General features: G+C 54.5%; 1 protein-coding gene across 1 annotated transcript in view; it reads right to left on the bottom strand.

The window, feature by feature from the left end:
- Window positions 1–22,200, bottom strand: part of CLEC16A (C-type lectin domain containing 16A) — a 101,777-nt gene that overhangs the window by 15,066 nt on the left and 64,511 nt on the right. Inside the window, exons 19-21 of the mRNA XM_049768549.1 lie at window positions 13,563–13,714; window positions 9,445–9,649; window positions 7,706–7,870 (exon numbers count right to left, since the gene is read on the bottom strand). Of these exons, the coding sequence (XP_049624506.1) occupies window positions 7,706–7,870; window positions 9,445–9,649; window positions 13,563–13,714 (522 nt within the window). The remainder of the gene's footprint in view (window positions 1–7,705; window positions 7,871–9,444; window positions 9,650–13,562; window positions 13,715–22,200) is intronic.

Genomic DNA, 22,200 nt, shown 5'->3' with positions numbered 1-22,200 from the left:
AGGGTGGGGGGACTCTTCACAGGAGCTATGTCCACACAGCAAGAGCTCCAGGCCCTGCTGTCCCTGGAAAAGGTTGCTGGCAGGGGATGTCTGAGCACCAAGGAATGGCTAGGGAAACTGAAGCTCAGCATCAGGAATCAGGGTGGGGGCTTGGGACAAGCAGTAGAGATCCAGGTCACCTGGGTTTCCTCTCCTGCATGGTGAGGCCAGAGCACACGGTGAGCTGCTGCCCCACGAAAGCAGGTCTGATGGAGTCCAAGCACCCAGTCTGAACTGAATGGCCAGCAGCAGCGGAGCCTCATCCTAGTAGCAGCCCAAAGCGAAGTAGAGCATGAAGTCTAGGAGCGAGGGAGACCTGGGGGCCAGCAGGGACACCCTGAATATGTAACAGGGACTACGACCCCCACTTTGTCCCAATAGGGCAGGGACCAAGGCCCCCGAGCACTGCACACAGTTCCCCCTACTCCCACTTTCCAGGGCCCCACATGTGCTCTGTGGGGAGCCCAAGACCTTCCCTTCCCAGAAGTCCCAGTTCTAAGGTCAGACCACACAGTCTATGGAGGTTTCTGGAAAGGTCTGAAAAGCAAACGGATCTGGAGTTTACAGGAAAGAAAAGGGAACAGGAGCCCATTTGAGCAGCAAGAACAGTCTTGTCTCCAAGGTCAGGCAGATGGAAAAAGGCTGATGGTGCCAGGCGGGGCTGGGCCACCCTGGGGCCTCCCAATCGCCCTGGCACGATGCTGCCCCTGCCAGGTCTGCTCTCACTGGGCCACTGAGGATGACGATACATGAACTGGATTCTATGGCCAACGTGGGGCACAGAGACAAGCGGGACTTCAGGAGTTAAGTGGCAGCTTTGTGACGGCCTGGCATGCTCAAGGAAGTTATTGAGAAAGAAGCAATTTCACTGAGTCTCTCTACTCAGGGCCACTCCAGGGACTGCACAGCAACATGGAAGGGGCTGCTAGAACATTACACACAGACACACAGAGACACACACACACACACACTTTCTCTCATAGTCACAATTCACACACTCATATTCATTCACAAACGCACACACACACATTCATATAGTCACACACTCTCACACACTCCCATGAGGCTCGAGTTTCTGTTAAGGCTGCGAAGTTCAGGGCCACAGGAGCTGAGATCAGGGCCTGCCCTGCCTGTCCTGTTGCCTGTCACCCTGATGAGGAGGAGGGTGGAGTGGCTGTGTGTGGACCCTGCACCCCACCCGCCTTCAGCAGGGGCCGGCACCACATTCGGAGGATTTGCATAGGGGCAGACAGGCTGCGGTGCTCAGGGCTGGTAGGAGAGGTGCGGTGAGAAGAGGGCAGGGGCCCATTTCTGTGGGGTACAGGGGCACAGCAAAAGGAGCAGGGCTGTCGCCCTGGCTCGCTGGGGCACATCCCACAGTCCGTGTGTCCCCACTTTCCTGGGTGCCATTGCCACGCTAGTGCTGAGCAGTCAGGCTCAGAGATGAGCAGATTTTTGTGGGGGTCTTCAAAAGGCTGGGAGTGAGAGGGGGGGTGAACTGCATTTGGAGCAGCCTGTGACACGTCATCCCCCCGCTCCCGTCCCTCTGATAGGGCAGTGGAGGGGGGGTGAGGGGTGTCATAGAGCCCTGTTTCCATCTCTCGGGGAGGTCAGACGAGACGGAAAATATCAGACATTGAGCGTGTTCTGCAGAAAAGTATATTGTCCGCACCGCCATGGCTGATGATCATGGGGGTCATGGGGCTGGCTGCACACCTGCCAGTACGCAAAGGGAGTCTCCACGCTTGAGCCTTCAGCTCAAGGGGCCACTGCGACAGCCACAGTTGCCACATCCTGCCACTGCTCAGGCCTCCTGGTTCCTATTACCTGTGGTCCATGGGCCCTGGGCTGGAAGTCAGGGTGCTCCCTGCTCTGAGTCCAGGCAGGGCTCCAGGGCTGCATACCAGGGATGGTCAGGATGGTGGGGAGATTTGGAGGAGCTTCTGGGTCAGGGGGTACATGGCACATCCAGGCAGTCAGGATGTGGATGAAGGGTACGGGCTGAGCCAGGACAGTGGGCACAGCTGTTCTGCTCTGGTGCCAGCCCTAGAGGCAGAGCCGGGATGGCCCGGCCCACCCAGACACGCATGTACAGGAGACCCTGCCCCGGGGCTCATTCTTAAAAATTATTTTGGGTCACAGTCAGTAGTGCTCAGGGCTTACTCCTGGCTCTGTGCTCACTCTTCCATCTTTTTGGGCTGCTTTTCCCTGGTTCTGACCTGACCTGACCTGACTGAGCCTAGCAGGACGAGAGAGCAGCTGGGGTGGGAGCGTTGGTGGCGGTGGCCACCATGCCTGCCAGTGCCTGTCCTGTCCTTGACCTTGAAGCTGTCCTCTTGGGGCATAGAGCTGCAGAGTGCACAGACACAAAGGCTGGGCTGGGTACAGTGGGAGGGAAAAGCCTGGGCTCTGGGGCAGTGCCTGCGCCTGCCAGTGGCACCTTGCAGCCAGAGGTAAAGCAACAGCGACTTCTCAGAAACTTTTGCCTCCTCCTGCCCCTCCTTGGCCAGGCTGGGCATGGGCAGGGCTGCCCAGTGTGCCCCATTTCACAAGAGGGCTCCTCAGAAAAGAGGGCAGGATGCATGTCTCAGGGGCCCCATGCAGCGGCTGTGTCAAGTGGGGAGCCCAGACCTCCAAAGTGGCTTTCTGAATGCAGCTCTGGAGATGTGGTGAAAAGGAGTGTCCACAGAATCCCTTGTTCACCACTGAGCTGGGGTCCTGTCTAGGGATGACCCCAAGGAAACGGGCCTGATAGTTCTGGTGCCTGCAGTCAGCAGTGCTGGGGGCTACAGTAGGCCATACGGTGATGGGGATGGAACTTGGGGCTTGGCATACATGCCAGGCATGTGTTCCGTCATCACCTGGAGTTTTCCTGCCTGGTGGGCAAAAGACCCATGCTCGGGTGGAACCTGGAGCACAGTGGGGAAGTGTTCGTGTCACTGGCGGGAAGCACTGTGTGCGGGATGATGCTTTCTCTCTTTTTTATTGTTTTTGTTTTTGTGTCACACTCGGCAGTGCCCAGGGGTTACTCCTGGCTTTACGCTCAGAAGTCACTTCTGGCAGGCTCGGGGGACCATATGGGATGCCCGGATTCGAACCACTGTCCTCCAGCATGCAAGGCAAATGCCTTACCTCCATGCTATCTCTCAGGCCCCAGGATGATGCTTTTTTTTGGGGGGGGCCACACCCATTTGATGCTCAGGGGTTACTCCTAGCTAAGTGCTCAGAAATTGCCCCTGGCTTGGGGGGGACCATATGGGACGCTGGGGGATCGAACCAAGTTCCTTCCATGGCTAGCGCTTGCAAGGCAGACACTTTACCTCTAGCGTCACCTCACCAGCCCCAGGATGATGCTTTCTTGAATGCAGGTCTGCCCTTTCCCCTGGGAAAGGGGATGGATAAGAGGCACCATGAGCCCTGTGGCTGGCTGGGTTGGGTCTGGTGCCCATTTTCTCTGCATGCCCAGGAAGCGTTTCCTCTTTGGGCCAAGCTTCAGTCCCCCTTCTAGAATCAGCTGCTAGTCCTCCTGGCCTCTGCTTAGGGATGGGGCCAGGGTGGTGCTTTGGCCCCAGACCAGAGGGCCTCAGGCTTTTCTTTCAGAAACCAGAGTAGAGTTCAACTCAGCCGGAGGGGGTGCTGCTTGGAGGCGGGGTCTGCATTCAAAAGCATTTGTGGGGAGTGGACGGCCCCAGGGTCGGCCTTGTGGGCCATGCCTTGAGTGTCTAAGGTTGCTGAAAGACCCAGTGAGGACCCTGCATGAAGTGGGTTTCTGGGTCTGAACCGGGACTCGGGAATGGCCTTTTGAGTGGTTTGTTTTCTCAAGCCACGTCTGGCTGTGCTCAGGCCTTTCTCCTGCTCTGTGCTTAGGGGTCCTTCCTGACTGGGCTCAGTGGACCCTATGAGATACCAGGGATCGAACCTAGGTTGGCTGTGTGCAAGGCAAATGCCCTCCCTTGCCAAAGGGCAGTGTTTAGTTTAGTCTAAGAGAACTGAATGGAGGAAATAACCCCTGGTCTTATTTTCACAAACAAGAAGTCACAGGGCTGAAAAAGAAAACTGACTTCAAGGCAATGCTGAATAGACACACTAGTGACCTTGCACGGACCCAAGGGAGAACTGGCAGCAGCGCCGATAAGTGGAAACAGCCGTTTTTCTCTCTTTCTCTGCTTTCTCCTGGATGGCAGCTCACAGTAGTGACCCGCTGCCTAGGACAGTTTTGCCCAGACAAAACTGAGACACCGAGGCCACTGGGAAGGGTCAGTGGGCCGGGACACGAAGTGAAGCTTCGGGGTAGTAACACACATGGTGGGGAATATGGCGGAGCATACCGGCAGGTCAGTGATAGGACCAGATGCAAAAGGCCACATGTGGGCTCGGAGAGATAGCACAGCGGCGTTTGCCTTGCAAGCAGCCAATCCAGGGCCTAAGGTGGTTGGTTCGAATCCCAGTGTCCCATATGGTCCACCGTGCCTGCCAGGAGCTATTTCTGAGCAGACAGCCAGGAGTCACCCCTGAGCACCGCCGGGTGTGGCCCAAAAACCAAAAAAAAAAAAAAAAAAAAAAAAGGCCACATGTGGGGAGATCTACCTGCACCAGCTACAGGGGGAAACCCAGACACAGGGAACAGATTTGCGTGCGGCTGTCAGAGATGAGGAGAAAGTTCTGGAACAAGGTGGCGGCACCAGGCTGTGTGAACGGCATAGTGGATACTGTGGAGGGGACCCCTCTGAGTTAGCTCTGCTCTCTGCTCCCCGATCTTGCCTTGAAGAACAAATAAACTCCACCTGGAAGCAGAGCTGGTACCCCAGCTTCCCACCTGGTCCCCAGGGAAGACTCTGAACCTCTGCCTGGGAGGACCTGTCTCTGGGGCAGCGCCCACGATGTCCAGAAAGGATAGAATGGCAGCCAAGGAAGGAGTCACAAGGGGAAAGGGTGCGGGGACACCTGCTTAGGGGGTACAGGGGTTCTTCTGTGGGGGTGGGGACACCCAATGCAAATGCCCTGAGCTCCGGGACTAGGACAGATGGTTTTCACAGTCTGGGGTCTGGGGAACCTCTTGCGCCTTCAAGATCAAACCCCTCTTAAGAGATGACAAGGTGTACTGCTGGGAACTTAGAAAGGTTTCGAGGGCCACAGGACAGAATGGGAAGCGGGGGACAGAATGGGGAAGCAGGGCGAAGAACCCTGCCGTACCCCTTGCGAGACTTCAGGAGAGTGAGGCAGCAGCTCAAATTTAATTTGTTTGTTTCGGGCTACACTCAATGGTACTCAGGGGTTTCTCCTGGCTCTGCTCTCAGAAATCACTCCTGGCAGGGTCAGGGGACCATATGGGATGCCAGGGATTGAATCTGGGTCCCACAAGTGGAGGGACCAGCACCCTGAGGAGAATGTGGCTTTGTTGCAGGGATCTGAGAAGTGAGGCCAGAATGGAAGGAGTTGTGGGGTGGGCAGGTGGGAACTGCTACTGGGCAAGAGGCCAACCTCCTGAAGACACACCTCAGCTAAGATGGGGGTCAGAGGCCTCAGCCCATGGGCCCAGATCCAGCACCTGGGTGGCATGTCTGTGAGATTTGCCCCCAACCTGGCACTTGCAGTAGTCGGGGGAGACCCAGCCAAGGCGCTGCCCAACTCCCAGCCAGCTGCAAAGGCCCCAGCAAGTCCTGCCCGCAGCCATAAAGGACCTGGACCAGCAACCTTAGTGCCCACAGCCCTGCCCAGTCTGAGAAAGTTGGCCCGAAGGGTTATGCAGAGACTTAGGAATGTGACATCTGACGCTGGGTTTACTGATCCTCCTAGAGAGAACTGCATTGGAAGAAGGTTGGTGCTTGTGCCTTCACTCTGGCACCCCTATGCTGAGGGCAGCCCTGGGGAGGCTGAAGACGAGCTCCCGATCTGGCCAGTGCCATCCGCTCAGCCCACTGGTGCAGCCTCAGCCCACTGGTGCAGCTCCCAGTGCTATGAGCAGAGCCAACAACTTTGTGCTCGCCAACAAGCCAATAAGTGGAGCTGTGGAGCATAATAAGCTGAGGTTCCCCCGGGCAGGCTCTGAGCTTGAGCTGGAAACCAGGGCAGGGCCCAGAGACGCGTTATTGGAGGCAACTGACCAGGGGGCCCCACCCTCTGCTCGGGTCCTGCCCTAGCTGGGAGAAGCCACAGCAGGGCCCATCTTGACATCTCAGACCTGAAGGAATGTGACGGACAGTCTTGGCACACACACATGCAGAGAAACCTACCAGGGGGGCAGGGCCCAGGGCTTGAGGTCTAGGGGAACATGGTGTCCAGCAGAAAGGCCAGGGATGGGGTAGCCCCATGAAGGTAGACCCAGACATTCAGCAGCTTATAGGCCACACACACAGATCTCCCTTCTGGAAGGGAGATCCAGCTGGGCACCAGGAGACTATGGTCTCATTTCCAACCCCTGATTCTATCCCCAGCACACCCAAGGCATGGGGGCCATCCCTAACCCCTCTCTCACGGCCACCAGGGCCTCTCTGAGGCTCAAGGTCAGACTTAGGACTTGGTGCTATTACAGCTCAGGGTTCTGGGGTGACTGGGACACCCTGGCATTGCTGGGGGCCTCCCAGGTTGCACCAGCTGGTGCTCAGGGGACCATGAGGTATCAGGGTGGGCCATGTGCAAGGTGGGTGCTGACTCCCTTATTATTATTATTATTACTATTATTATTTTAAAGTCACATGTTTCAGCCCATGCATTTATTTTTTTTCTCTTTTTTGGTTTTTGGGCCATACCCGGCAGCACTCAGGGATTAACTCCTGACTCTGCTCAAATTGCTCCTGGCAAGCTCTGAGAACTGAACCTGGGTCTGTCCCAGCTTGGCTGCATACAAGGCAAATGGCCTGCCTTTGGTCCCAACCCATGCATTTCTGAAATGAAGGCGGCTGGTATGTGGGTGCAGTGGGAAAGGGCCTTGTCTCCATAGGCTCCTGGTTCCCTACTTTTTCCTTTCACCATTGCATGAGGCGTTAGGTAAAGATGAGGCTGGGGGACTAGTCTAGCTCCCCTAAATCCGGTCACCAGGAGAAAGAATCTGGCAAGGCTGGGGATACCTGGGGAGTTGGCAAAAGCTGGGGAGGACACTCCCTCCTGCCCTGAGGAGTCAGAGTTTCTTGTCAAGCTTCTTTGGAGGAACTGGGGGGTGCCAAGAGGGACCGAGGCCTTTGTATCTGTGAGTGTGAAACCCAACAGGCCCCTCCCACAGTGCCCAGATCTGAGACTCCTTACAGGAAACACACACACACAACACACACACGCTCGCTCTTTCTAGCCATCTCCCTGGGAGAAGGAAATGACTCCCCACGCGCAACCACATTACTAATGATCTTGACTATTTCCAAGAAATTTCCAAGAAGCTTCTGAGTCTTGCTTCTGAGAAAATTCTCCCACATCCCCCAAGAAACCTCTGGAAGGGCTAAACCCAGGTGGCACAACCCCAAAGCTGTGATGACTCTTGTGGGGGACTTGGAGTGATTCTAGGAACCAGGGGGGCTCCCTGCAGGCCCGTTGAAGGGGAGAGGCGGTGGGGGGAAGGAGCGCCTGTTGTGAGGGTGCCTGGGACACCCTGCAGGGGTAATGGACAGACAGACAGACAGACAGACAACATGGAAGGGGGAGGGGCTGAGGTGGAGAGGAGGGGCGGTCAGTTTACCTGGCACCTTGTCCACGGACGCGAACACCGAGCGCTGGACTGTGGGGTCGCTGCTGCCTCGGCGACCCTGATCATAGAAGCGGAAAGGCAGGTGTGAGGTGGTCGAGGAGCCGATGCCGAAGCCCATGACTTCCGTGGCTGGCTGGATTGGGAGGTCCAGGAGGGCTGTGGGGGAAAGGACACTCTGAGAGATACTCCCACGGGGTACCGGCCCCCAGCTGCACAAAGGGACATTCGGGATGGAACTAACCCCACATCCTGCCTGCTGGGGGTTCAGAACAGTGCTGGGGGCTCAGGAGCACATGGGGTGGGCCAATCCCTTCTCTCTTGGTTTTTACCAACCACAGACACTTCTTTGCCAGATTCCAACACCCAGAAGTGGCAGGGCACCTCCTCTGCCCCCCAAGTTCATAGAGACTCAGGAAAAGCTTTTGGGACAGTAGGGACACCCACTGCCTGCTGCGGCAACTCCCCTGCATCCATAAAGATGAATCTCGTGAGAGCGATACGGAGGGGCTTTTAAAATCAATTTAAGAGACACTCAAGCTGCTGGTTCCAACAGCCACTTTGCAGCGTAATTCTCAATTTTCCGATGAAATATCCAGCCTGCGTGCCAGTAGTGAAAAATTGCTGTGCATTAAAAAAAAAAAAAAAAGGCAAAATCCTCCAAACATAAATCTAGGGAGAAATGACTGAATGATTTAAGTCATTCGCACATTACAAACTACTTCTGTAATGATTCTATGGGCTGAGTTTCAGCTTAGCGAATGAGTACAGGTCTCTAGCGGCGTGGACTAGAAGTCGCCATTGAAACCCAGAGATGAGGGGCCTGGAGAGATAGCACAGCGGCATTTGCCTTGCAAGCAGCCGATCCAGGACCAAAGGTTGTTGGTTCCAATCCCGGTGTCCCATATGGTCCCCAGTGCCTGCCATTTCTATTTCTGAGCAGACAGCCAGGAGTAACCCCTGAGCACCGCCGGGTGTGGCCCAAAAAACAAAACAAAACAAACAAACAAACAAACAAAAAATGAAACCCAGAGATGAGACCCAATTCCATTCCCCCCCACCCAAGTGGGGTGGGGACTCCTCCTCGCATCCCTTCTCAGCATGATCCCAGGGGGTGTGTTGGGCCTGCCACCCCTCACTTCCAGTTTTTTGTTTCATTTCATTTTGTTTTTCTTAGGACCACACCCGGTGATGCTCAGGGTTATTCCTGGCTCTACACTCAGGAATCACTCCTAGACGGGTTCAAGGGGACCCTATGGGATACCGGGGATTGAACCCGAGTCAGCCATGTGCAAGACAACTGCCCTCCCCGCTGTGCTGCAGTTCTGGTCAGGCATCTATGACTCCATTTCTCCGAAGCCAAACCTCCTGGGTACGGGGGCACCGCTGGTTCCAGGGAACTGCTGCTCCCCAGTCCCCAGGAAATGTGAACCTATTCTCAATCTGGCTGGCTTGTGGTTCCTGAAAGGAAAGTGCTGGAGAGGAAGGGATGAGGTGGGTTGGGGTGGGAGGTCTACCTGGCCTGGCCTGGCTGCCCTGCTACTGTGGGTGATTGGCAGCTTATGGGTGGGGAGGAGCAGAACAAGCCTCCCTGACTTCCATCCATGACTTAAGGGTCTGGAGTGGCAGTGGCCATGTTCTTGGCTATGTGCTGCCTTCTGGTTCTCTAGGAGATACTCTGAATCAAGGTGTGGGGCCGCTCGAGGCAAGTGCCAGGGCTCATGGTTGCTCACCTGCAATCCGCTGCATTTTCATGCGGCGTGCCTGGATGCGGCCCTTGGCCAGGCGCTGTTTGGCAATGATGCAGCGGATGTGGTCGGGGAAGATGAAGGTGGCCTGCAGGATGGGGAAGGGCCTGGAGTGCGGGCTGGAGGCAGGCTTATGGATGATGATGTTGAGGGCCCGGCTGTCGTCCTCCACACCCGTCACTTGCATGTCCTTTGGGGAGACGAGAGATAGGGTTTAGGGCCCAGGCGCCCTGGGATCAGGAGGAGGGGGAGCAGCTCTCAAGTGGGGTTGTCTGTATCTGATCTAGAAAGAGGGTCCACAGTCCCCTAAAACTACCACCAGTTTTGACTTATTTTGTTTTTTGGGAACACCCAGAGGGGCTCAGGGATTATTCTTGGCTCTGTGCTCAGGGGTCCCTCCTGGTGGGGCTCACGGAACCCAGTGGGGTGTTGGGAATTGAACCCAGGTTGGCCACATGCAAGGCAAGCATCCTCTCTGCTCTACTCTATTGCTCTGTTCCTCAACTTAATTTTTTTTTTCCTTTTTGGGCCACACCTGGTGACGCTCAGGAGTTATTTCTGGCTATGTACTCAGAAATCACTCCTGGCTTGGGAGACCATATGGGACACCAGGGGATAGAACCGCAGTCTGTCCTAGGTTAGCACGTGCAAGGCAAACGCCCTACCGTTTGTGCCACCCGTTCTGGCCCCTCAACTTAATTTTTGATTGAAGCAGATGTCAGCCCTCCCACCCCCGAGTCTAAAAACATCAGGCAGGGACTGGGGAGAGATAGTCCAGCGTGTATGGGACTTACATTTATGCAGCCAGCATGGGTTCCCATATGGCATCCCATATGATCCCTTGAACATGCCGGAAGGGAACCCTGAGCACAGAGCCAGGAGTCAGCCCTGAGCAATATCGGGTATGGCCCACAAGCCAACAAAATGAAAAAAGTAAAAACATTAGATGGGCAGAGCCCATGCCAGGCCCAGCAAGAGAAAGCAGGGGGTGTGTATGGGGGGAGCAAAGGGCCCCGAGAACAGGTAACACTGTGGGGGCTGATACCCACCCATAGGGGCACGTCTGCCCACTGGGGGGAAAATGCCACACCAGAGCTCCTTTGAGGCCTGGTGTCAGCTGCCAGCCTCCATTGGTCCTGATTCTAAGAATCTGGGGGGGACGGGCCAGAACGGCTGGTGCCAGCCGGCTCGACCTTAGATGGAGTCACTCATTTACTACTCAGGCTCTTTCTCATCTCTCTCTCTCTACATGGCTAGAGCTGGCGCCTGCCTGCTCCTTGGCCAAGAGTTTCTGCTCGGATCATTTCAAGTCCCAGAAAGCACTGAGGTGGGCCCGTCACTCAGCAAAGACACCTTCCCCCACCTCCCGCCAGGCCCCATGGAGGGTCACCTTTGAAAGGTGGGATAGCAATTGGAGGATTCATTCCCCAAAGCCTGGGTGGGCCTTCTACAAGGCAGCTGCTCCCAACGAAGGGGAAAGAAAGAGGGACAAATCAGAGGTTGCTGGCCAGAAGCCCAAAGGGTGCCAGGGGGAAAGCGGGAGGAAGATGCCGACAAGGCGTGTGTGTTCTTGGGATAGCGCTGGATGCGGGCGGGCTCTCGGGAAGAAATTCCTGCTGAGAGGGAGGTGGTGGGAAGGGAGGAGACATTACACATTTGGGAGGGAGCACTTGGCACGAGGCAACAGACCGACAGTAATACTGGAAGACAACCAATAAAGAAAAAAAATAGTAGAGGTTTGTGTGGCTTTCATTGTCTGAGGGAGGACACGGATCTATCTTTCCAGGGAGGAAAAACACTTTCCTGACACCGAATCCTACAGGATGTTGATCAGTGGCCTGGATGCAGAGGGAGCTCTGTGAGAGACCCCCTCTCACTCACCAGCCCTCTAAACGAGAAAGTTCTGCTTGTGCCATTTCTCACCTCTCCATTTGCAAAAGGTCTTTTTTGGGAGGACTTGAAAAAATGGGCTTGGGGCAGAAGGGAGGAGGAAGAGCGACAAAGCAGTATCTCCTAACAGGTAGTGATCGTTTTGGGAGAAGCAGCCTCATTTTGGGGGAGGTTAGATGGGGGTTCCACACATGGGACCAGGCCAGCGAGCAGTTGGCCATGGACTGAACAAGCAGAGCTGGGGCCCGATGTGATGGGGACATAAGGAAAAGCCGGGTCTCGCATGTAGGGACCAAGTATTTGCTCGACCCAGTGTCCCGCCCTTCCCCTCAGAGGGGCCACACTCGACCTTGGGGCTCAGGGGTCCTGGCAGTCAGCAGAGTGCTCAGGGTTGGGGTCTGGGGGTACTGTGAGATAGACTCTGATTTCCATTTATTTTTCTTGGTTTTGGGGCCACACCTGCAGAATCACTCCTGGCAGGCTCGGGGGACCATTTGGGAATGCTGGGAATGGAACCACTGTCCTTCCTGGGTTGACCACATGTAAAGCAAACGCCCTACCGCTGCACTATCTTTCTGGCCCCTCTGGTTTCCATGCTTCTGTGCCCGCAGACCCACTGCTCAGTTCAATCCGCTGGTGTGGACAGATGTGAGAAAAACGAAGCCCCTAAGCCCCTGGGCTGCTTTGGGCCTGTCAGAGCCCAGCTCAGTTGAAGTGGGGTGAAAAGGAAACCCCCATGAGCTGCCAGCGTGACCATCATTTTCCAGAAGAATCTGGCGGGATTTGTGAGTTAAATAAAACAAAACAAAACAGAACAAAAACAAAACTGAAAGGTTCCAGCCTCGCACTGTATCTGCGGGGCAGGAGCCAGGAAGGCCATGGAGAGAATCTACCACAGCCAGAGGACACACCCACCATGACCGAATGCTATGCCGGGACACTCTCTCTCTCTCTCTCTCTCTCTCTCTCTCTCTCTCTCTCTGTCTCTCTCAAGTGCCTACACAGCCTCCACTTGAAAAGAGCTCTCTGGGCCTGGAGAGATAGCACAGCGGCGTTTGCCTTGCAAGCAGCCGATCCAGGACCAAAGGTGGTTGGTTTGAATCCTGGTGTCCCATATGGTCCCCCGTGCTTGCCAGGAGCTATTTCTGAGCAGACGGCCACCAGGAGTAACCCCTGAGCACCGCCGGGTGTGGCCCAAAAACCAAAAAACCAAAAACAAAAAAAAAAAAAAAGAGTGGGGAGGGTGCTTGCCTTGCACATGGCCAGCTGACGGGGTTGGATCCCCGTAACTTATAGGGTCCCTGGAGCCTGCCAGGAGTGATTGCTGAGCCCAGAGTCTGGAGTAAGCCCTGAGCACTGCCAGGATGTGGCTCTCAAACCGAACGCAAATAAACAAATGAAAAAAGAGCCCAGGGGCCGGAGAGATAGCATGGAGGTAAGGTGTTTGCCTTTCATGCAGAAGGTCATCAGTTCAAATCCCGGAGTCCCATATGGTCCCCCGTGCCTGCCAGGAGCAATTTCTGAGCATGGAGCCAGGAATAACCCCTGAGCACCGCCGGGTGTGACCCAAAAACCAAAAAAAAAAAAAAAAAAAAAAAAAGAAAAAAGAGCCCAACCACTTGTATTTGCATATGCATTTGGCAAAGTGCCAATTTTGGAAGAATCTGACAGGCAATCAGGCAATGGAGAGAGAAGACTTTGGGTTGGGTTGGGTTGGGTTTGGAGGCATACCTGGTGGTGGTGCTCAGGGGTTATTCCTGGTTCTGCACTCAGGCTTAGGGGACCCTATGGGATGATAGCCATCGAACCCAGGTCCACCCTCCTGGCAGTCTTATTACTCTAGTGGGAGTGGGCTGTGGGGTAGTTGGCAGCTACAGCCTTCATGCCTAGCATGTGTGAGACTTCTGGTTTGGTCCTGGGCACAGGACAAGACAGCACCATTGGGGGTGGCCTTGGAGGTCCGGACAGAGGCCCCAGGCCTAAAAACTGGCTCAGGACTGCCAGAAGTGGCCCCAGGGCCCCTGAACCCCATGATCAAGTGTGGCTCTTCTGAAGAAAAAGGATGGAGCATCAGGTTGAAACAACACTTGATTCCTGCACGAATGGTCTTAGCTTTTCTCCATAACCAAGTCACTGATGCTTATGACCTGGGTGCTGTGTTCGTGTGAACGCCCACAGTGGTGGGGTCCCTGAGTTCCTAGCCAGTGCCATACCTGCAGGAGGCCGGCAAACTTGACCACGCCCCAGCCCAGTCGGGACACATCGGGCTCCACCAGGCTCATCTGATAAATGTCCACGGCCAGGAAGCGCTGCACCATGCAGCCATCCTTGGTGACAACCGTGCAGGCGATCAGGTCGCTGTTGTCTGCGGGGAGAGGGGAGCAAGGTCAGTCGGAGGGAGAGCCCCAGAGACATGGGGGCCCACCGACACACGGACATGGGAACTGACACTGGCCCTGAGCCTCCTGCACACCAAGCAGCAACTCCACCCTGATGTTTTTTTTTAATTTTTTTTGGTTTTTGGGCCACACACGGCGGTGCTCAGGGGTTACTCCTGGCTGTCTGCTCAGAATAGCTCCTGGCAGGCACAGGGGACTATATGGGACACTGGGATTCGAACCAACCACCTTTGGTCCTAGATCGTCTGCTTGCAAGGCAAACGCTGCTGTGCTATCTCTCCGGGCCCATTCCCCTGATGTGTTTTTTATTTGATTTTTGTCTGTTCTGGGGCAGCACTGTAGTGCAGAGAAAAGGCCCTGTACGCAGGTGACCCACTCAGGTTCTCTCCTCTGGGAGGTGCTGGAACCATCCAGGGGGTCCCAGAAGTAGCCTGTGATGCCAAAGAAAGGCACTGAGAAATTTTTGTTTCCTGAAAAGGGGGCAGTAGGCAAAATATTGGGGAAATTTGGGTCTAGGGCAAGAACTGGGTTCCTCTCCCCCTCAACAATCCAGCCAAGTGTCTGAAAAAGATGTCCCACTTGTGGGGGGTACCAAGAGACAGTGCAATAACAGGGGGCTCTTGCCTTGCATTCTGCCAACCCAGGTTTGATAAGTAGTAGCACCAGAAGTGGTCTCTGAGCACCATCAGGAATGATCCCTGGGGACCAGAGCGATAGCACAGCAGTAGGGCATTTGTGTTGCACGTGGCTGACCAAGGATGAACCGAGGTTCGACTCCCCTGCATCCCATATGGTCCCCTGAGCCTGCCAGGAGTGATTTCTGAGCGTAGAGCCAGGAGTAACCCCTGAGTACCACTGGATGTGGCCCCCAAACCAAAATAAATAAATAAAGGAATGATCCTAAGTATCAATCATCAGGTATGAGTTGTCCCTCTCCCACAACATTTTCAAATGAAAAAATGATTCCCAGAACAATTTCACCCAGAATCTTTAGCTACTATTTGCCCTGTGTCATATTCATTTTTAAGAGAGAGAGAGAGAGAGAGAGAGAGTGTGTGTGTGTGTGTGTGTGTGCATGCATGAGCGTGTGCATTTCTTTTCTTTTTTTTTTTGCGTTTCTTTTCTTTTTTTTTTTTTTTTTTTTTTTTTTTTTGTGGTTTTTGGGTCACACCTGGCAGTGCTCAGGGGTTTTTCCTGGCTCCAGGCTCAGAAATTGCTCCTGGCATGCACGGGGACCATATGGGATGCCGGGATTCGAACCGATGACCTTCTGCATGAAAGGTAAATGCCTTACCTCCATGCTATCTCTCCGGCCCCGCGTTTCTTTTCTTTAATCGACACAGGAAACGTTTTCCTCAATGAGCAGCTTTTTTTTTTTTTTTTTTTTTTTTTTGGTTTTTGGGCCACACCTGGCATTGCTCAGGGGTTACTCCTGGCTATCCGCTCAGAAATAGCTCCTGGCAGGCACGGGGGACCATATGGGATGCCAGGATTCAAACCAGCAACCTTAGGTCCTGGATCGGCTGCTTGCAAGTCAAACGCCGCTGTGCTATCTCTAATGAGCAGCTTTTTCAAAGTAGAGAATGAACCCAACCACACTAGAAGGATGCTTCTGCTTCCTCTTTTCCACTTGCATTCTCCTTTCCTCTCTCTCCTCTTCCGTCTCCTCTCTACCTGCGACAACCCAGCCAGCCATCACCCAGAAAAGTAGAAAGCGGCCAAGGTGAGGGCAAATGGGGCCAGTGCCCCAGCCCCCCCGACTCCTGGGCCAGAGAGAACAAAAATGAAAGACCAAAAGTCCAGAACAGAAGCTTTCAGAGATGCAGTGAAACACCAAAGGGCTGGGAGAACTGGGGAGATTTCAGAAGCCAAGGAAAAGGCCACCACTGGGGAAACCCTCGGAGGAGCTGCGGGTAACTGGAAACCGTGCAGCCAATTCCAGGGGCCCTGACAAAGTCGCTTCTCCCTGGGGCTGCAGAGCAGGTTGTTGGCATGTGGTCATCTTCCAAGTGCACTGGACTGTCTGCTCCCTTCAGAAAGTCTGAGTGGGCGGGCAGAGGGAGGCTGAAAGTGCTGAACTGAGCCCCAAACAGCTCATAGCTGGGGTGTCTCACCTGCTGCCTTCAACAACCCTCTCAGTTGCATGGTGTTCGTTGGAGGTCAGGAGGGTCTGAGGAATGGGTTACATGGCTTCCTGAGCCTAAGAGCAGGTCTCCAGGGAAGCTGAGAACCAGCCCTGGGCCCCTCCTAACCTCCAGATTTATGTTCACCCCTAAGGATGAGGAAAGACCTGGCAGGGGCTGGGACCAGGCCACCAAGTCTGACAGACACCTCTGCCCAATGGGAGCCAGTTTCAACCCAGCAGAGTCGCTGACTCCCCAGTGGACACAGAGGGAGCAGCAGCCAAGCAAATAAGAGCTAGGGGAGCTGTGTAGGGCCAGGGGTCTCCTTTCAACCTGACAGCTGCTTGCCAGTCACCTGGGCCCCAGGGAAGACCTGTCTATCAGCGTGAGGTGGCCTGGCAAGCACAGGGGGGTCTGCACTGCCCCCAAACTCCATTCCGATACAGGGAAGGGTACAGGGGGATCTGGAGTTGTTGGCCTTGGAGACGGGTCCTGCCTGTCAGGAGGTGGACGCAAGTAATTAAGCTCCTTAGGGAAGGGTGATGCGTCTCCTGTGAGCACTGCAGCATGAGTCTGTGCAGGACCGTGAGGGCAGCTGGGCATGGGCCATGCTCCCTGGCCTGAGGGCTTGGCAGAAAAAGCTGGGGGGGTGGCAACCATGAGGGGGGGCTCGAGACCTTGAGAGATTCTGCAGAGCCAGAGGGTGTGAATGGGCCCTTTCAAGGATGCCGGGCAGCTCCACCTCCTGCCAGAGATCAATCCAGGCAAGAAAATTAAATAGCGTTTCTCCACCAGCTTATGGGCAATCAATTAGTCCGTCTTATCTGCACTCCCTGCTGCCGACAGCTCCCTTTCCAGCAGGGCAGGGGGAGGGAGGGAGGAAGGGACCAGGGGTCAGCGAGGCTGAGGGACTCGAGGACATGCTACAGGTGAGCCGCAGGGTCAGTCTCTGGAGCCCAGCGAGACAGACCGAGCATTTGGGTCCAAGACTGGGTGACCCCACGAGCGCCTGACACCCCACCAGAGGGCCGACAGGCGAGAGCAGGCTGAGGGGTGCCTGTGTTCCCTGTCCTGCCCCAACTCCAGAAAGACAGCCCTGCTGGCACAAGGCTGGAGGTGCCCTGGCAGGGTCCTGTCGTTCACTCTGAGTAATATCACTTTGCGATGGGACAGAAATGGGGTTGGGGGGAAGACCTACGGAAGCATAGAGGGGATGAAACTGCCTGAGAGGGAGGGTGACAGCATGGGGGGGGGTCCATGGTAGCTTCAGACTTGGCTTCTGAGGACACGGCTATGCCCATGTGTGCCTGTGTGTAGCTGGGAGAGCTCAGTGTGTGCAAATATGTATGGGAGTATAAGTGAATGTGTGTATATTGCGGGGGACAGGGGCTGGCATCATTTTCAGACCTGGAACTCACAATCTGGGGAGCCTCAGACATTGGCTGGAAGGGGGGACAGTGCAGAGCCCCACTTCTGGGGCTAGGGGCTCAGGCTCTCAGAGAACCTCCAGTCTCCAAACTTCCTCCACCTAGAGAGCTTCCAGAGAGTTCCTTGAAGTGCCCCTAATCGGGGCCCCGTCTCCCTTCATCCCCACACACCGAGCTGTGTGTGTGGCCTGACCCCGGCTTCCTCCTTCTCAAGAAGCAGAGTTCAAGGAGCAACAGCTCAGAGGACAAGCGTTTACCAGAAGCCGAGTCCTAGTGAGTGACTGGAGGTTCCGAGTAAAGGCGGCATGGGAGCCTTATCAGGGTGACACAGCCCGATCCAGTGCACCCCTGAGCTTATCGTCACACCCCACCCCACCCCGCTCCACCCCACGCGGATTTGCATTGGGGAAGTTGCATAATTTCCTCCCTCTGTACCGCCTGCCCCTCTGCCGGGCTGGGCAGGAGCGAAACGGTTACCTAATCTGGAGGCAGCTAAATGGGATTCTCAAGATTACCAAGAAAAGATTTGAGTGATTGGCTTTCGAGGAGAATCTGCCCTCGGACCCTTCGCTCCTCCTGCTCCACCACTACGAGAGCCAGAAGGCGCCTCTGCGGGTCCCTATCCTGCTCTCGTCTCTGCTCTCCGACACCCTCCATAGGATTCGGTCACTCTAGGCTCAAATCCAGGCCTGTCCTGTTCCTGCCTTCACTTTTTCTCCCTCTGGTTTTCTGCCTGGCAAATGATCTGGTGGCTCTTTCTATGTGCAGGTGAACAGTGGGTAATAGGGGTGGGGTGCCAGGCGTAGATGCACCCCAGCTTAAGGGTGGTGTGTGTGTGTGTGTGTGGGGGGGGGTGTTTGGCTTTTCTGTGCCTCAGTTTCACTCAATCCAAAGGGAGGCTTGGAGCAGCCCGGGCTGGGGAGCCGAGATAGCTGTGCGTTTCTTCTCTATATGGCCCCCTCTTGACTTCCTCCAGGACACTCACCCCTCCTGATTTATTTGGCCTGCCCACCGCCCCCTTTGAAGGAAAAATAAATGAAAGGGTGTGTCCAGTATCCAGGCCCGCCAGGTAGGCCTTTTTCTCAGACAGCCAGGACGGAGGAACAAGGTTGCCCCTGCCAAACCACCGGGGTCTTCCTCTCCAAAATGAAGGGGTGCAGGGTGGCATCCTGCCTCCCCCCACCTTTTCCTTTGGGAAGGAACATCTGAATTTCCTGCAGAAGTGAGCTCAGCGCAAATTACCAGCAGATCAGGCGATCTCGTCATCAGACACTGACGGTAAAATGTGGGAGACCTCTGGGGGAACAGGCCACACCCTCTGGCTTAATCTGAAGCCCCAAGCATCACCCACGTCACCCACAGCAATGAAGTAGCAACGGTACGGGGCATCATAGCCGAGGCCCCAATGGTGGGGATGGATGACCCGAAATTCCATCTTATCAGACCCACACGCCCAGCTGGAGCCTTTTTTAAAATGATTACTCAGGCCACAGTGATAGCACAGTGGTAGGGAATCTGCCTTGCTTGCAGCTGACTTGGGACAGACCCGAGTTTGATCCCCAGCATCCCACCTGGTCCCCCAAGCCTGCCAGGAGCCATTTCTGAGTGCAGAGTCAGGAGTAATCCCTGAGTGCTGCTGGGTGTCGCCCAAAACAACAACAACAACAAAAAAAACCCATTACTCAAGGTTTGAAGCAGGGGTCCTCAAACTTTTTAAACGGGGCCAGTTCACTGTCTTTCAGACTGTTGGAGGGCCAGATTATAGTAAAAACAAAAATTATGAACAAATTTCTATGCACACTGCATATATCTTATTTAGAAGTGAAGAAATAAAATGGGAATAAATACAATATGTGGCCCTCGGGCCGTAGTTTGAGGACCATTGGTTTGGAGGATGATGGAAACAGAGACATTTAGCTTTTTCCCTGAGTTGTTTTCTCTCTTTAAAAACAAACTTTGGGGGCTGGCATAGTGGCGCTAGAGGTAAGGTGTTTGTCTTGCCAGCGCTAGCCTAGGAACGGACCGTGGTTCGATCCCCCAGCATCCCATATGGTCCCCCAAGCCAGGAGCAACTTCTGAACACATAGCCAGGAGTAACCCCTGAGCATTACTAGGTGTGGCCCCAAAACCAACCCAAACCAAACCAAACCAAACCAAAAAACACTTTGGGGGGCCGGAGAGATAGCATGGAGATAAGGCATTTGCCTTTCATGAGAAGGATGGTGGTTCGAATCCCGGCACCCCAAATGGTCCCCCGTGCCTGCCAGGGGTGATTTTTGAGCATAGAGCCAGGAGTGACCCCTGAGCGCTGCCAGGTGTGACTCTAAAACCAGAAAATAAATAAATAAAATAAAATAAATTAAATTTAAAAAATTAAAATTAAAATAAACTTTGGGCCAAAGTGAAAGGACAGCAGGTACAGAGCTTGCCTTAGACAAAGAGTGGGCCCAGGTCCAATCCTTGGTATCCCCATGGCTCCTCAAGTACCGCTAGGAGTGAGTCCTGCGCATTGCCAGGTGTGGCCCCAAACCAAAATAAACTTGAGCACGAGCTATTCTATAAAATTCATGAAGAACAAAGGCAGAAAAGGAATCCCATTCATTGATCGACACATTCACCTCTTCCTCTCTGTCCTTCTATCCATTCCTCCCTTCTTCCATCCATCATCCATCCATCCATCCATCCATCCATCCATCCATCCATCCATCCATCCATCCATCCATCCATTTCCCTCCCTCTGTCTACCCATCCATCATCCATCCATCTTGTATTCATCCACCCATCTATTCCTCCCTCCATTCCTCCATTTCTCCATACACTTCCCCTCTGTCTCCATCCCATCCCATCCTCATCCCCTGGAGCACATGTTGAATTAGCTGGAAGGTGACATAGCACAAAACAGTGAGAGTTTGGGAGAAACCGCTCCATGTGTGGCACCAGAGCGTGCAGTGAGGAGAAGGGGGTGGGGTGGGGTGGGGGGAAGGGCTGGGCTAAGAGGCTGCAGATGTTGGGGGCCTACCAGGAAGGCGTTTATTCAAACCATGCTAAGGAGCGAAAGCAGATGCCTAGGAACTGGGGGCCGAAGGGAAGTTGTCATGGCAACGGGAGGTTTCGCATGTGGTTCTTCATCGAAACTTCACCCGGGTCTTTAAACAGAAGTTTTTAATTAAGACCCAGACAGGAACTTACAGTATCATCCAAAAAAAAAAAAAAAAGAAAAGAAAAGCAGCTATGCCAAATACAAACAGGATTTCCCATCCATTCCTTTATCAACGAGTCCCCCAACACATAGCACATGGCGATGGGTGCCAGTCAGGTGCGGAGGGTGAAGGATGTCCTGTCCCACTTCCCCTTGCCCCATCAGGCTCACAGACAGGACTGACCACAATGGGACACCAGGTCTGTTACTTCTGGGCTGTTGGCTATGGCCCCACGCTGCCCCCACAGGCCTCCAACACTAGGATCCAGCTGGGAACACCCCTTCAAATTGGGTTCCACTGTCTATACTCGATCCCAACCCCTGACCCCACACCCACACCCTACAAACAAGATTCGGAGGGTCCACCTCAATGCTCAGCAATCTAGTCAGGTGACGCGGCTTGGCCAGGCCAACATTGGGCTCTCGGGACCTGGTGACAGACTTGGGCAGGTCCCACTCTGTTGCATCCCCTGCTACCTGATGGCTGTTTTGAGGTCCTGAGCACCCCCAGCACAGACCTTGACTACACCTACCAGCAGTGAAACCCCATAAAAGCTTTTAGACTATAGTGCTCATCGGGTCTCCCTGCTGGGGCATCTCACGGGCTCCTCAGTGCTGACTGTGGCTAAGCTGGCAACCAAGGCCTCCTTGGGCCATCTGGGCAGCAGACCCTCCTCTCTCAGAATACACAGGGTCCCCATGGGTTGCTCAGCCATGCACCAACGATGTGGCTCTTTGGGAATGGTGGCCAGAGCTGAGTTCCAAGCAACACAAAGTACAAAAACTGTTTTTCCATCTTGACTCTGTGACTCCAGGATGGTCCAGGCCAGGCCCAGAACAGAAGCTCAGGGAAGATCCTTGGTGGGGAGTTTCTCTGACCAGGCAAGTCATGTGACACCTGGGGGCTGATGGCTGCCTCCGGGTGGTCTCCAGTTTGTCACAACCAGCCTGGTTGTAAAATCAGAGGGTGGGGACCGAAAAGAACTGAGCAGAGGCTTTGGAAAATGAGGCTGGGGCACTGGATTCTAATCAAAGAGGAACCCACACAATGGGGGGGGGGGAGCTCCCCAACACACTGGGGGGATGCATAAGACCTAGCCAGGGTGGGGGAACCCCTCTGGCACCCACAAGAAGTGGATCAGGCAGGGCATAGGGTACTGGGGGACAGCTGTGAGCATCCAACTTGGCAGGAGCTGATGAGGACCTTTCCACGGGGCCTGTCCACCGATGGGACTTGCGAGTCCATCATAGAAATGTGAGACCCCTGAGGGGAAGGGTTACATTCCTGTTTGTGAGCATGATGGGGGGGCAGTGGGAGAAGTGGGGAAACAAGACAAAATTCAGGGCCACAGGGAAACTAGGAATCTTGGGAAAAAAACATCGATCAAAACAAAAACAAAAACAAAACAAAACAAAGAGTAGGAGTAAAGCAATGGCACAGTGGGGAGGGCGTTTGCCTTGCATGCAGCCAACTTGGGTTCGATCCCTGGCATCCCATAGGGATGCACCACCAGGAGTAACCCTGGAAGTAGTCCAACACCCTTCCAAAAGTGAACTATTCTTTTTTTTTTTTTTTTTTTTTTTTTTTGTGGTTTTTTGGGTCACACCCGGCAGTGCTCAGGGGTTATTCCTGGCTCCAGGCTCAGAAATTGCTCCTGGCAGGCACAGGGGACCATATGGGACGCCGGGATTCGAACCGATGA

This window comes from Suncus etruscus, chromosome 2 (assembly GCF_024139225.1).
Source record: "Suncus etruscus isolate mSunEtr1 chromosome 2, mSunEtr1.pri.cur, whole genome shotgun sequence".
NCBI classification, from domain to species: domain Eukaryota; kingdom Metazoa; phylum Chordata; class Mammalia; order Eulipotyphla; family Soricidae; genus Suncus; species Suncus etruscus.
Note: the sequence above shows the minus strand (reverse complement) of the source record. Positions and strands in the feature narration are given on the sequence as shown.